The sequence below is a fragment of the Bombina bombina genome, chromosome 12 (genome assembly GCF_027579735.1).
Source record: "Bombina bombina isolate aBomBom1 chromosome 12, aBomBom1.pri, whole genome shotgun sequence".
NCBI lineage: Eukaryota > Metazoa > Chordata > Amphibia > Anura > Bombinatoridae > Bombina > Bombina bombina.
Window position 1 is genome coordinate 124,955,379 of NC_069510.1, and position 14,948 is coordinate 124,970,326.

Here is a 14,948-nt window from a genome sequence, read left to right on the forward strand (position 1 = left end):
CGTGGAAACACACAGGGTAACCGGAAATGGTCGCAAGTATGACGTAACGTGGTCATGTGACACGACCAAGATGGCGCTGTTCGAGGTAGGACAAGAGCATCTCAGTGTGATGTGTGTCTATAATATATACTGGCACCCCTGTACCTCATATAACGTCTGTATGTCTATATATACTGGCACTACCGTATACACAGTTTATTATTGTTATTCGTATAAAAATAACACTGGGGAGTACATAGTAGGATAATGTAATGTGCAACAAACTGCCCCAGCTCTATCTCACACCCACTCTCTATACTACAGTGTATTGTTATCAGGGTTATAGGTGTCACACACTTAAATAGTAGTGATGTTACCCCCTGTCCCTCACTTCATTCTGCTTTATTTGTGTAACACATTGAGCCACAGAAGGGCATTTTACATTTAGCTAACACATAAAAACTGGAGATTTAAAGGGACAGTCTAGTCAGAATTAAACTGTCATGATTCAGATAGGGCATGTCATTTTATAGAACTTCCAATTTAATCATCACGTTTGCTTTGTTCTCTTGGTATTCTTTGCTGAAAGCTAAACCTAGGTAGGCTCATATGCAAATTTATAAGCCATTAAAGGTCACCTCTTATATTTCACAACTAGAGGGCGTTAGTTCATGTGTGCCATATAGATAACATTGTGCCTAGTAGTCAGCACTGATTGGCAAAAATGAGTCTTTCAAAATCACTGAGATGACCAGAAATTTTCACCCAAAATATAGTTATTTATATATCTTGTCCCATATCCCTGGGTAATACCTACCAGTTAGAACTCCTCCCCCAAGGGGCGTGGACAGAGAACTGCCCACTCTACCAGTTAACTGTATATAGGTAATTCACAGACAGTATCACCCTGTCCTAGAGTTATCCAGCCAATAGGTGAGAGGGAGCCTGGTAGGTATTACCCAGGGATATGGGCCAAGATATAGAAATTACTAGTGATGCAACGAAATGGAAATTCTGGCCCGAAACTGAACATCCAGGATGCACTTGGCCAAAAACCAAAAATGAATTGTTTTCCAAATTTTTTTAAAATATTTGTTTTTTTAGTTTTTTTTTTTTTTTTTTTTTTTTTGCATAATTAAACTATTTAATGAATAAATCTGAATTGAAAAACTGCAAGCCAATAAAATATAATAACCAAACTTTTATTGAAAGTAACACACTAAAATTGAACAAAAAATATCTTAAAACAATAACATGCTACACAATTTTACCAAGAAAAAAACGCCTCAAAAAACGAAATAAAATTATGCCATTTTCGGCCAAAATGTTTCTGCATCCCTACTTAAAAGAATATTAAATATCAATATACTGTATTATTCTGTATTTAGTTCTGTGTAACAGAATCAGATTTAAGTAATTTTTTTTTTTTACCAATTATCCAAATAAAGTATAGCCCTAGAAAACGTTTATATGCAAAACAGTAGGAGTCAAGTAATGACCTCAAACAGCAGTTCTAGGCTAGCATCATATTTGAAATATGCTACACAAAAATTTACCGAAAATAACAGGCAAAAAAAATGAAATAACTGAAATGCCATTTTTTAGTCTGAAACGTTTCCGCGGCCAAAATTTGTGCATAGCTTTGAAGATTATTTCATCCTGATGAAAGAATAAAGGGTATGACTGCTGCATATAAAGTGCCTGAAATTCTGAACCTTTCCTGCTGATGTAAAAGTCACTAGAAAAACGGTAAGAAACCAGTTAGAAATTTCACAAAGATGGATACAAATGGAATCCATTAATGGAGAGGGTCTCCTGGTTCTGTCCACCTGCAAGGCTGGACATCTCTAGGAAGAGGGGGTGATACTGTCTGGGAGTTTCCTATATACTGGTAACTGGGGGAGTGGGCAGACCTGTCCACTCTCTTCGGGGAGGGGTTCTCACTGGTAGATATTAATACCAGGGAGGGCCAAGATAAGGGGGCAGTCTGCATAGGCTTAGATACAAGGTAATTACAGAAGTAAAAACTATATGAAAGGGATAGTTAAAGGGGCAGTTAACACCAGAATTTGTGTTGCTTAAAAAGAAAGATAATCCCTTTATTACCCATTCCCCAGTTTTCCATAACCAACACTGTTATACAAATACACTTTTTACCTCTGTAATTATCTTGTATCTAAGCCTCTGCAAACTGCCCCCTTATTTCATTTTTTTTTTACGGACTTGCCTTTTAGCCAATCAGTGTTCACTCCAGGGTAACTTCACGTGCATGAGCTCAATGTTATCTATATGAAACACATGAACTAATGCCCTCTAGTGGTCAAAATGCATTAAGATTAGAGGCAGTCTTCAAGGTATAAGAAATTAGCATATGAACCTCCTAGAATTAGCTTTCAACTAAGAATACCAAGAGAACAAAGCAAAATTGGTGATAAAAGTAAATTGGAAAGTTGTTTAAAATGGCATGCCCTATTTAAATCATTAAAGTTTTTTTGGGACTTGACTGTCCCTTTAAGTCCAAATTAAACTTTTATGATTCAGATAGGGCATGTCATTTTAAGCAACTTTCTTATTTACTTTAATAATCCAATTTGCTTTGTTCTCTTGGTGTTCTTAGTTGAAAGCTAAACCTAGGTAGTCTCATATGCTAATTTCTAAGCCCTTGAATACCGCCTCTTATCTGAATGCATTTGACAGTTTTTCACAGCTAGAGGGTGTTAGTTCATGTGTTTGATATAAATAACATTGTGCTCACACACGTGGAGTTATTTGAGAGTCAGCACTAATTACCAAGTCTGTAATAAGATCTAGGATAAGGAGACAGTCAGCAGAAGCTTAAATACAAGGTAATCACCGAGGTAAAAAGTATATTACTATAACTGTGTTGGTTTTGCAAAACTGGGGTATGGGTAATAAAGGGATTATCTATCTTTTTTAAACAATAACAATTCTGAAGTAGACTGTCCCTTTAAGTGTCCAGTATGTTTGTGAAGACTTTACTGGGCATCAGACAACCTTAGTAGTACACCTGCTGTGTAGTGAAGTATACTCTGTGCTCTGCATAGATAATGGTGCCAGCCTGGTGGGGCAGTGCAATACTTTATAATATTGTATCATTTTCCTCTTTAAAAAGCAAATGAATGACATCATTTAACATGATTGTATTTAATGATAACGTATACATTGAGACATATAATATTGGTTACCTTAAAGTGATGGTAAACTCTCCCCTTTATAAAATCAGATCTGGAATTGTAAGCGCTATTTTAGATGGAGTTTAATTCATTAGCTGTAATGAAGATGCAGTATAACATGCTTTTTATTATAGATATGAAATTCAAATATTGCATGCTCCTCCGCCCACTTCAAAAGTAAAATTTTCTGTGAGCTAACAGATTGAATTGTTGTCCAATCAGCGCTCTCCCCATATGGCACTTTTGTTGTAGCTAGAGCATTGATTGGAGAGTAATTCAATCATTTAGCTGACAGGAACATTGACTTTTGAAGTGGGTGGTGTAACGTGGGGTATTTGAATTTCATATCTATGTTAATAACTAAGTTATAGCGCATCTTCATTACACATGATGAATAAAACCCCATCTAAAATAGCGCTTACATTCCAGATCTGATTTTAAAAAGGGGAGAGTTTACCATCACTTTAATATGGGCTAATATTTAGCTGTGTGGTGCAGCCATTACATAGGTCCTGGAAAGGTCACTGGCACTGATAGATATTACTAACGCAATGCTCATTATACGCAGCTGGTGACCACACTTATGTACGTGCTGCGTCCAGGATCAAATGCTGTTTGATTTCAGGTTATGATCACAAAGATCTCATTGGAAAATAAGATATTCCCGTCAATGAAAACAACAATAAATATAAATCTAAACTCTCTTAAAAATGTCATGTTTTGTTTCCATTATTATTTTTTTCATAATTCAGACCGAACATACAATTTTAAACTTTCCAATTTATGTCTTTGATCTGATTTTGTTTCACTCCATTCACTACTGGGAGCTAGAACAACACACAGGGTGAGTCAATGACGAGGTATATATGTGCCACCAATCAGCAGCTAGCTCCCAGTAGTGCATTGTTGTTCATGAGACTACCTAGGTATGTTTTTCATCAAAGGATACAAAAAGAACAAAGCAAATTACATAATAGACGTAAATAGGAATTTAATTTATTTTTTTTATTGCATGCTCTTTCTAAATCATGTAAGTTTAATTGACTTCGGTGCCCATTCCTGCCTCTCTCCCTCAAATGTACCAGTATACATAGAAGCGTTTCCTGTATCTCCTTGTTTATATTAAAGGGACAGTCTACACTAAAATTGTTATTGTTTAAAAAGATAGATAATGCCTTTACTAACCATTCCCCAGCTTTGCACAAACAACATTGTTATATTAATATACTTAATAAGATTTAAACCTCTACATTTCTGCCTGTTTCTAAGCCACTAAAGACGGCCTCTTATCACATGCTTTTTTATTTTGCTTTTTACAACAAGAGACTGCTAGTTCATGTGGGCCGTATAGATAACAGTGTGCTCAAGTCCAAGAAGTTATTTAAGAGTCAGCACAACACAATACTTAATGCAAGTCAATAGATAATAAATAGTCATGTGATCAGGGGGCTGTCAGAAGAGGCTTAGATACAAGGTAATCACAGAGGTAAAAAGTATATTAATATAGCCATTTTGGCTGTGCAAAACTGGGGAATGGGTAATCTTTTTAAACAATTACAATTCTATTGTAGACTGTCCCTTTAATAACCAGCTGTCACCTCTGCACCTCTACTTGTTGAGATATTGTTTTGTTATCTAGCTTTCTTATCCCCTGGCTCTCACCACTATTTCATTGGAAACACTTTAATGTAGGGATGCACCGAAATGAAAATTCTGGACCGATACCGAAAATTCTGGATGCTCCTGGCCAAAAACCGAAATGTTTTTTTTTTCTTTTTTAACTACAGTGTGTGTGTGTGTGTAGCTGAGAGAGCTTGTAGGCGGGAAAGCTCCAACAAATGGGCGTGGTCACTTGTACCGTAGGGCGTGATCTGCAGTGAAACTGGTGGAGCTCTACAAGGGAGAGCGTGGTTATAGCCAGACAACAATACAAGGTGGACATGCGTTTTGTTTTTGGGTGTAGTTATCCGTACGATGGGTGTGGCTGCACCTGATCTTCTCTCATCGTATCTCCGCCTAGTTCCTGGTTCGGGTCTCACACTGACCCGTCAGATTATATGTCCGGAGCCCCAAATGGAGTCTGCCTATCACCTATCACCAGGACCACCGGACTATGACCTTACTTGCAAGGTGGTTATAGAAAGTTACTGTGTTTTTTTGTATACACTGTCTGGGGGGTGCTAATTTGTACCAACTGTGTGCGAGCTTGGGGCTTATGCATATATAGTGTGCACGCATATTTGTCTCAGGCGAATAGAATGTATACGCACAAGAGGCTGATTTATGAGCACTGTATATAAGGCTTATACATATTCACTGTGTGTGCTTATGGCTGTGTCTGATAATACCAAGTGTTTATAAACATGTTACTTATCCCCCTTTGAATACTGTATTCAGAACTTTGGTTTCCTTATAAAAATAAAAAGGGCACTGCTGGTATTAAATATCATCATGTCATGGTACTTATGTGTGCGCTCTGTGTACCATGCCAGTGCTGTGCTGCTCACCTTATGCTAAGGATAGACATTTAACTCAATAGAACAGGATGTCATGGTACTTATGTGTGTGCGCTGTGTACCATGCCAGTGCTGTGCTGCTCACCTTATGCTAAGGATAGGCATTTAACTCAATAGAACAGGATGTCATGGTACTTATGTGTGTGCGCTGTGTACCAGTGCTGTGCTGCTCACCTTATGCTAAGGATAGGCATGTAACTCAATAGAACAGGATGTCATGGTACTTATGTGTGTGCTCCGTGTACCATGCCAGTGCTGTGCTGCTCACCTTATGCTAAGGATAGACATTTAACTCAATAGAACAGGATGTCATGGTACTTATGTGTGTGCGCTGTGTACCAGTGCTGTGCTGCTCACCTTATGCTAAGGATAGGCATGTAACTCAATAGAACAGGATGTCATGGTACTTATGTGTGTGCTCTGTGTACCATGCCAGTGCTGTGCTGCTCACCTTATGCTAAGGATAGACATGTAACTCAATAGAACAGGATGTCATGGTACTTATGTGTGCTCTGTGTACCATGCCAGTGCTGTGATGCTCACCTTATGCTAAGGATAGACATGTAACTCAATAGAACAGGATGTCATGGTACTTATGTGTGTGCGCTGTGTACCAGTGCTGTGCTGCTCACCTTATGCTAAGGATAGGCATGTAACTCAATAGAACAGGATGTCATGGTACTTATGTGTGTGCTCTGTGTACCATGCCAGTGCTGTGCTGCTCACCTTATGCTAAGGATAGACATGTAACTCAATAGAACAGGATGTCATGGTACTTATATGTGTGCTCTGTGTACCATGCCAGTGCTGTGATGCTCACCTTATGCTAAGGATAGACATGTAACTCAATAGAACAGGATGTCATGGTACTTATGTGTGTGCGCTGTGTACCAGTGCTGTGCTGCTCACCTTATGCTAAGGATAGGCATGTAACTCAATAGAACAGGATGTCATGGTACTTATGTGTGTGCTCTGTGTACCATGCCAGTGCTGTGCTGCTCACCTTATGCTAAGGATAGACATGTAACTCAATAGAACAGGATGTCATGGTACTTATGTGTGTGCTCTGTGTACCATGCCAGTGCTGTGCTGCTCACCTTATGCTAAGGATAGACATGTAACTCAATAGAACAGGATGTCATGGTACTTATGTGTGTGCGCTGTGTACCAGTGCTGTGCTGCTCACCTTATGCTAAGGATAGGCATGTAACTCAATAGAACAGGATGTCATGGTACTTATGTGTGTGCTCTGTGTACCATGCCAGTGCTGTGCTGCTCACCTTATGCCAAGGATAGACATTTAACTCAATAGAACAGGGGAGGGCTGTGCATTTTTAGCCATTTTGGTCCTCTTTGGGCCGAAATTGGAATTGCAAATTTTCGGTGGCCCAAATTTTGGTGCATTGCTAGTATTATTCTTTATTTAGTTTTGTGTAACAGAATCTTTTCTGCTGCCGAAATTTCGGTGCATCCCTACTTTAATGGAAAAACAATTTTACAGTATACTGCCCCTTTAAGCGTTTGAACGTGTGTACAAGTTCTGTAACATCACATGTACTGTTTAACCCATTGTACTTAAAGGGACACTAAACCCAGATTTTTTTCTTTCATGAATCAGAGCAGCCATTTCTTTCATGTAATTAGCAAGAGTCCATGAGCTAGTGACGTATGGGATATACATTCCTACCAGGAGGGGCAAAGTTTCCCAAACCTCAAAATGCCTATAAATACACCCCTCACCACACCCACAATTCAGTTTTACAAACTTTGCCTCCTATGGAGGTGGTGAAGTAAGTTTGTGCTAGATTCTACGTTGATATGCGCTCCGCAGCAAGTTGGAGCCCGGTTTTCCTCTCAGCGTGCAGTGAATGTCAGAGGGATGTGAGGAGAGTATTGCCTATTTGAATGCAGTGATCTCCTTCTACGGGGTCTATTTCATAGGTTCTCTGTTATCGGTCGTAGAGATTCATCTTTTACCTCCCTTTTCAGATCGACGATATACTCTTATATATACCATTACCTCTGCTGATTCTCGTTTCAGTACTGGTTTGGCTTTCTACAAACATGTAGATGAGTGTCCTGGGGTAAGTAAATCTTATTTTCTGTGACACTCTAAGCTATGGTTGGGCACTTTATTTATAAAGTTCTAAATATATGTATTCAAACATTTATTTGCCTTGACTCAGGATGTTCAACATTCCTTATTTTCAGACAGTCAGTTTCATATTTGGGATAATGCATTGAATCAATCTTTTTTTCTTACCTTAAAATTTGACTCTTTTTTCCCTGTGGGCTGTTAGGCTCGCGGGGGCTGAAAATGCTTCATTTTATAGTGTCATTCTTGGCGCTGACTTTTTTGGCGCAAAAAATCTTTTCTGTTTCCGGCGTCATACGTGTCGCCGGAAGTTGCGTCATTTTTTGACGTCCTTTTGCGCCAAAAATGTCGGCGCTCCGGATGTGGGCGTCTTATTTGGCGCTAAAAAATATGGGCGTCGCTTTTGTCTCCACATTATTTCAGTCTCATTTTTTCTTTGCTTCTGGTTACTAGAAGCTTGTTTATTGGCATTTTTTCCCATTCCTGAAACTGTCATTTAAGGAATTTGTTCAATTTTGCTTTATATGTTGTTTTTTTCTCTTACATATTGCAAGATGTCTCACGTTGCATCTGAGTCAGAAGATACTTCAGGAAAATCGCTGTCTAGTGCTGGAACTACCAAAGCTAAGTGTATCTGCTGTAAACTTTTGGTGGCTATTCCTCCGGCTGTTGTTTGTATTAATTGTCATGACAAACTTGTTAAAGCAGATAATATTTCCTTTAGTAATGTACCATTGCCTGTTGCAGTTCCTTCAACATCTAAGGTGCAGAATGTTCCTGATAACATAAGAGATTTTGTTTCTGAATCCATCAAGAAGGCTATGTCTGTTATTTCTCCTTCTAGTAAACATAAAAAATCTTTTAAAACTTCTCTCTCTACAGATGAATTTTTAAATGAACATCATCATTCTGATTCTGATGACTCTTCTGGTTCAGAGGATTCTGTCTCAGAGATTGATGCTGATAAATCTTCATATTTATTTAAAATGGAATTTATTCGTTCTTTACTTAAAGAAGTACTAATTGCTTTAGAAATAGAGGATTCTGGTCCTCTTGATACTAATTCTAAACGTTTAGATAAGGTATTTAAATCTCCTGTGGTTATTCCAGAAGTTTTTCCTGTTCCTAATGCTATTTCTGAAGTAATTTGCAGAGAATGGGATAAATTGGGTAATTCATTTACTCCTTCTAAACGTTTTAAGCAATTATATCCTGTGCCGTCTGACAGATTAGAATTTTGGGACAAAATCCCTAAAGTTGATGGGGCTATTTCTACCCTTGCTAAACGTACTACTATTCCTACGTCAGATGGTACTTCGTTTAAGGATCCTTTAGATAGGAAAATTGAATCCTTTCTAAGAAAAGCTTATCTGTGTTCAGGTAATCTTCTTAAACCTGCTATATCATTGGCTGATGTTGCTGCAACTTCAACTTTTTGGTTGGAGACTTTAGCGCAACAAGTAACAGATCATGATTCTCATAATATTATTATTCTTCTTCAGCATGCTAATAATTTTATCTGTGATGCCATTTTTGATATTATCAGAGTTGATGTCAGGTTTATGTCTCTAGCTATTTTAGCTAGAAGAGCTTTATGGCTTAAAACTTGGAATGCTGATATGGCTTCTAAATCAACTCTACTTTCCATTTCTTTCCAGGGTAACAAATTATTTGGTTCTCAGTTGGATTCTATTATCTCAACTGTTACTGGTGGGAAAGGAACTTTTTTACCACAGGATAAAAAATCTAAGGGTAAAAACAGGGCTAACAATCGTTTTCTTTCCTTTCGTTTCAACAAAGAACAAAAGCCTGATCCTTCATCCTCAGGAGCAGTTTCAGTTTGGAAACCATCTCCAGTCTGGAATAAATCCAAGCCTTCTAGAAAGGCAAAGCCTGCTTCTAAGTCCACATGAAGGTGCGGCCCTCATTCCAGCTCAGCTGGTAGGGGGCAGGTTACGTTTTTTCAAAGAAATTTGGATCAATTCTGTTCACAATCTTTGGATTCAGAACATTGTTTCAGAAGGGTACAGAATTGGTTTCAAGATGAGACCTCCTGCAAAGAGATTTTTTCTTTCCCGTGTCCCAGTAAATCCAGTGAAAGCTCAAGCATTTCTGAATTGTGTGTCAGATCTAGAGTTGGCTGGAGTAATTATGCCAGTTCCAGTTCTGGAACAGGGGATGGGGTTTTATTCAAATCTCTTCATTGTACCAAAGAAGGAGAATTCCTTCAGACCAGTTCTGGATTTAAAAATATTGAATCGTTATGTAAGGATACCAACGTTCAAAATGGTAACTGTAAGGACTATCTTGCCTTTTGTTCAGCAAGGGCATTATATGTCCACAATAGATTTACAGGATGCATATCTGCATATTCCGATACATCCAGATCATTATCAGTTCCTGAGATTCTCTTTTCTGGACAAGCATTACCAGTTTGTGGCTCTGCCGTTTGGCCTAGCTACAGCTCCAAGAATTTTTACAAAGGTTCTCGGTGCCCTTCTGTCTGTAATCAGAGAACAGGGTATTGTGGTATTTCCTTATTTGGACGATATCTTGGTACTTGCTCAGTCTTTACATTTAGCAGAATCTCATACGAATCGACTTGTGTTGTTTCTTCAAGATCATGGTTGGAGGATCAATTCACCAAAAAGTTCATTGATTCCTCAGACAAGGGTAACCTTTCTGGGTTTCCAGATAGATTCAGTGTCCATGACTCTGTCTTTAACAGACAAGAGACGTCTGAAATTGATTTCAGCTTGTCGAAACCTTCAGTCACAATCATTCCCTTCGGTAGCTTTATGCATGGAAATTCTAGGTCTTATGACTGCTGCATCGGACGCGATCCCCTTTGCTCGTTTTCACATGCGACCTCTTCAGCTCTGTATGCTGAATCAATGGTGCAAGGATTACACAAAGATATCTCAATTAATATCTTTAAAACCGATTGTACGACACTCTCTAACATGGTGGACAGATCACCATCGTTTAATTCAGGGGGCTTCTTTTTTGCTTCCGACCTGGACTGTAATTTCAACAGATGCAAGTCTTACAGGTTGGGGAGCTGTGTGGGGATCTCTGACGGCACAAGGAGTTTGGGAATCTCAGGAGGTGAGATTACCGATCAATATTTTGGAACTCCGTGCAATTTTCAGAGCTCTTCAGTCTTGGCCTCTTCTGAAGAGAGAATCGTTCATTTGTTTTCAGACAGACAATGTCACAACGGTGGCATACATCAATCATCAAGGAGGGACTCACAGTCCTCTGGCTATGAAAGAAGTATCTCGAATTCTGGTTTGGGCGGAATCCAGCTCCTGTCTAATCTCTGCGGTTCATATCCCAGGTATAGACAATTGGGAAGCGGATTATCTCAGTCGCCAAACGTTGCATCCGGGCGAATGGTCTCTTCACCCAGAGGTATTTCTTCAGATTGTTCAAATGTGGGAGCTTCCAGAAATAGATCTGATGGCGTCTCATCTAAACAAGAAACTTCCCAGGTATCTGTCCAGATCCCGGGATCCTCAGGCGGAAGCAGTGGATGCATTATCACTTCCTTGGAAGTATCATCCTGCTTATATCTTTCCGCCTCTAGTTCTTCTTCCAAGAGTAATCTCCAAGATTCTGAAGGAATGCTCGTTTGATCTGCTGGTAGCTCCGGCATGGCCTCACAGGTTTTGGTATGCGGATCTTGTCCGGATGGCCTCTTGCCATCCGTGGACTCTTCCGCTACGACCAGACCTTCTGTCGCAAGGTCCTTTTTTCCATCAGGATCTCAAATCCTTAAATTTAAAGGTATGGAGATTGAACGCTTGATTCTTGGTCAAAGAGGTTTCTCTGACTCTGTGATTAATACTATGTTACAGGCTCGTAAATCTGTATCCAGAGAGATATATTATAGAGTCTGGAAGACTTATATTTCTTGGTGTCTTTCTCATCATTTTTCTTGGCATTCTTTTAGAATTCCGAGAATTTTACAGTTTCTTCAGGATGGTTTAGATAAAGGTTTATCCGCAAGTTCTTTGAAAGGACAAATCTCTGCTCTTTCTGTTCTTTTTCACAGAAAGATTGCTAATCTTCCTGATATTCATTGTTTTGTACAAGCTTTGGTTCGTATAAAAAAACCTGTCATTAAGTCAATTTCTCCTCCTTGGAGTTTGAATTTGGTTCTGGGGGCTCTTCAAGCTCCTCCGTTTGAACCTATGCATTCATTGGACATTAAATTACTTTCTTGGAAAGTTTTGTTCCTTTTGGCAATCTCTTCTGCCAGAAGAGTTTCTGAATTATCTGCTCTTTCTTGTGAGTCTCCTTTTCTGATTTTTCATCAGGATAAGGCAGTGTTGCGAACTTCTTTTGAATTTTTACCTAAAGTTGTGAATTCCAACAACATTAGTAGAGAAATTGTGGTTCCTTCATTATGTCCTAATCCTAAGAATTCTAAGGAGAAATCGTTGCATTCTTTGGATGTTGTTAGAGCTTTGAAATATTATGTTGAAGCTACTAAGTCTTTCCGAAAGACTTCTAGTCTATTTGTTATCTTTTCCGGTTCTAGAAAAGGCCAGAAAGCTTCTGCCATTTCTTTGGCATCTTGGTTGAAATCTTTAATTCATCTTGCCTATGTTGAGTCGGGTAAAACTCAGCCTCAAAGGATTACAGCTCATTCTACTAGGTCAGTTTCTACTTCCTGGGCGTTTAGGAATGAAGCTTCGATTGATCAGATTTGCAAAGCAGCAACTTGGTCCTCTTTGCATACTTTTACTAAATTCTTCCATTTTGATGTATTTTCTTCTTCTGAAGCAGTTTTTGGTAGAAAAGTACTTCAGGCAGCGGTTTCAGTTTGAATCTGCTTATGTTTTTCATTAAACTTTATTTTGGGTGTGGATTATTTTCAGCAGGAATTGGCTGTCTTTATTTTATCCCTCCCTCTCTAGTGACTCTTGCGTGGAAAGATCCACATCTTGGGTAATCATTATCCCATACGTCACTAGCTCATGGACTCTTGCTAATTACATGAAAGAAAACATAATTTATGTAAGAACTTACCTGATAAATTCATTTCTTTCATATTAGCAAGAGTCTATGAGGCCCGCCCTTTTTTGTGGTGGTTATGATTTTTGTATAAAGCACAATTATTCCAATTCCTTATTTTATATGCTTTCACACTTTTTTATCACCCCACTTCTTGGCTATTCTTTAAACTGAATTGTGGGTGTGGTGAGGGGTGTATTTATAGGCATTTTGAGGTTTGGGAAACTTTGCCCCTCCTGGTAGGAATGTATATCCCATACGTCACTAGCTCATGGACTCTTGCTAATATGAAAGAAATGAATTTATCAGGTAAGTTCTTACATAAATTATGTTTTTAAGCATTTTTCTAATTCACTCCTATTATCAGTTTTTCTGCATTCTCTTGCTATCTTTATTTTAAAAAAAAGCAGGAATGTAAAGCTTAGGAGCCAGCCCTTTTTTGGTTCAGCGTCTGGTTAGCGCTTGCTGATTGGTGGATAAATATCCCTTTGTAATTGTTCAAAATGTCTAGTGAAAGATTGTTTAAAAGGGCAACTGGAGCTGTCACTGTGTGTGTGCATGCCCCGGAAATATGATAGTTAAATACATATTGCTGCCTTGATTTTCTCTAATACTGTTTACTACAAAGAAAAAAATCCATGAAATGGGCAGAATTCTATAACAAAATACTTGGTCTTTTGAAATGAAGATCAGTATAGACTACAAATTTGATTAATGAAAGTCTCATTCATATTTTAAATCCTATACTGTGACTTGAGCGAGTATGCTCAAGTTTACATTCACTTTAATAAATCCACTATAAGTTGCAAGGCTGTTTTGGATTTTAGGAGCAGAGTATGTTAATATTTTATATTTTTATGAGATCTAAAACCATATTTAACACTATTGATATTTTTCATTAATATACAGGTAGAAAAGCCTTTATCCTAACTGCCTGGGACAAACAAAGGTTTGGCTTTCAGAATATTTGTATATTTAGTATTTGTACAATGATACAGCTTGGAGAGAGGATGTGAACAAGTGTAATTAACGATTTAATGTGATAATACAGCTTATACATGCAGCCTAATTAGTGTTATATCATTTCATATTTTTGTATACCTAGCTCCATCAGACAGATGCAATACTGTAATCAGATCAGGTAATAGTTATTGTTTTAAATAAATATAGACAACTATTTGCATTTTTAATTACAAAAAGAGACGATTGTGACTTACTGGGAGCGAAATGGTAATATAAGCGCTGATGAAGCGCATGTGAGCATGCGCAAAATGCGTCAGATTTAGCACCCCTTGCACACCTGTGTTAGTGCTACTCACCTTGTGTATCAAATAAAGTCACTCGGCATCAAGTTCCTGGGTCCTCGTTTTTCCTTTGTATCATATATATATATATATATATATATAGTAATTTTATTTTAAAAAAATATGAATGAAAAAGTTTGAATTTTAGAATAATTTTGGATTTGAACCTGTACCATCTTTTTCTCCATCAATAATAAAGTTTATGGATGGAGGATATTGTGTGTGTTTTTACACATCACACGGTAAGTTTATTATCAAGTGAGTGTAGTACCTCTGTACTAAACCTTTCGTTTTATTTTGAGACCTTTATAATTATACAGCCACGTAAAACCTTTCCTGTATATTTCACTTGCAGTGGGTCAGCTAACGTGTTCCCTTTGTGATGAGTTAGTTAGAGCCTTTGTTTGTCAGTAAATACATAAAGTTTTACCTGTACATTATTTTGTCACCATTTGAGCATTAGTAATGATCAATATGTTTGTATATATTTTACAATGGAGTGAAGTATTCTGTTATTTTATATAAATTAGCATTGTTTTCCTCACCTGTTTTATTTTTTTTGTATTTCAGGAATAACGATTGAATGAGAGCTGGGATCATGCACAGGTCGTCAGCACAGAATTAATAACACAATAGAAAGCCTCTGACCTTTAACCTCCTGGCGCCATGGTGAATAAGCTGGTAGTAGCAGAGACCCTTGTGGTATTCGCCATTGTCTTGTGCATTCATAACCTGGTCTGGGATCGTTTCTCCTGGTGCGCTCTGGCCTTGGCAGTGCAGGCCTACTACGTCCAGCACAAATGGGACCGCTTGTTGCAGTCTGGCGGAGCAGTGTTTC

The 14,948-nt window shown here is 38.2% G+C and overlaps 1 protein-coding gene across 2 annotated transcripts in view; it reads left to right on the plus strand.

The window, feature by feature from the left end:
• Positions 1-18: 18 nt before the first annotated feature.
• Positions 19-14,948, plus strand: part of DOLK (dolichol kinase) — a 16,819-nt gene continuing 1,889 nt past the window's right edge. Inside the window, exons 1-2 of one of the 2 annotated variants that reach the window (XM_053696187.1) lie at positions 19-85; positions 14,681-14,948. The exon at positions 14,681-14,948 is cut by the window's right edge and continues 1,889 nt beyond it. In XM_053696187.1, the coding sequence (XP_053552162.1) occupies positions 14,777-14,948 (172 nt within the window). In that variant the 5' untranslated portion in view covers positions 19-85; positions 14,681-14,776. Of the gene's footprint in view, positions 86-1,631; positions 1,729-14,680 lie in introns of those variants that run through there. The other variant, XM_053696188.1, reaches the window with a different exon arrangement.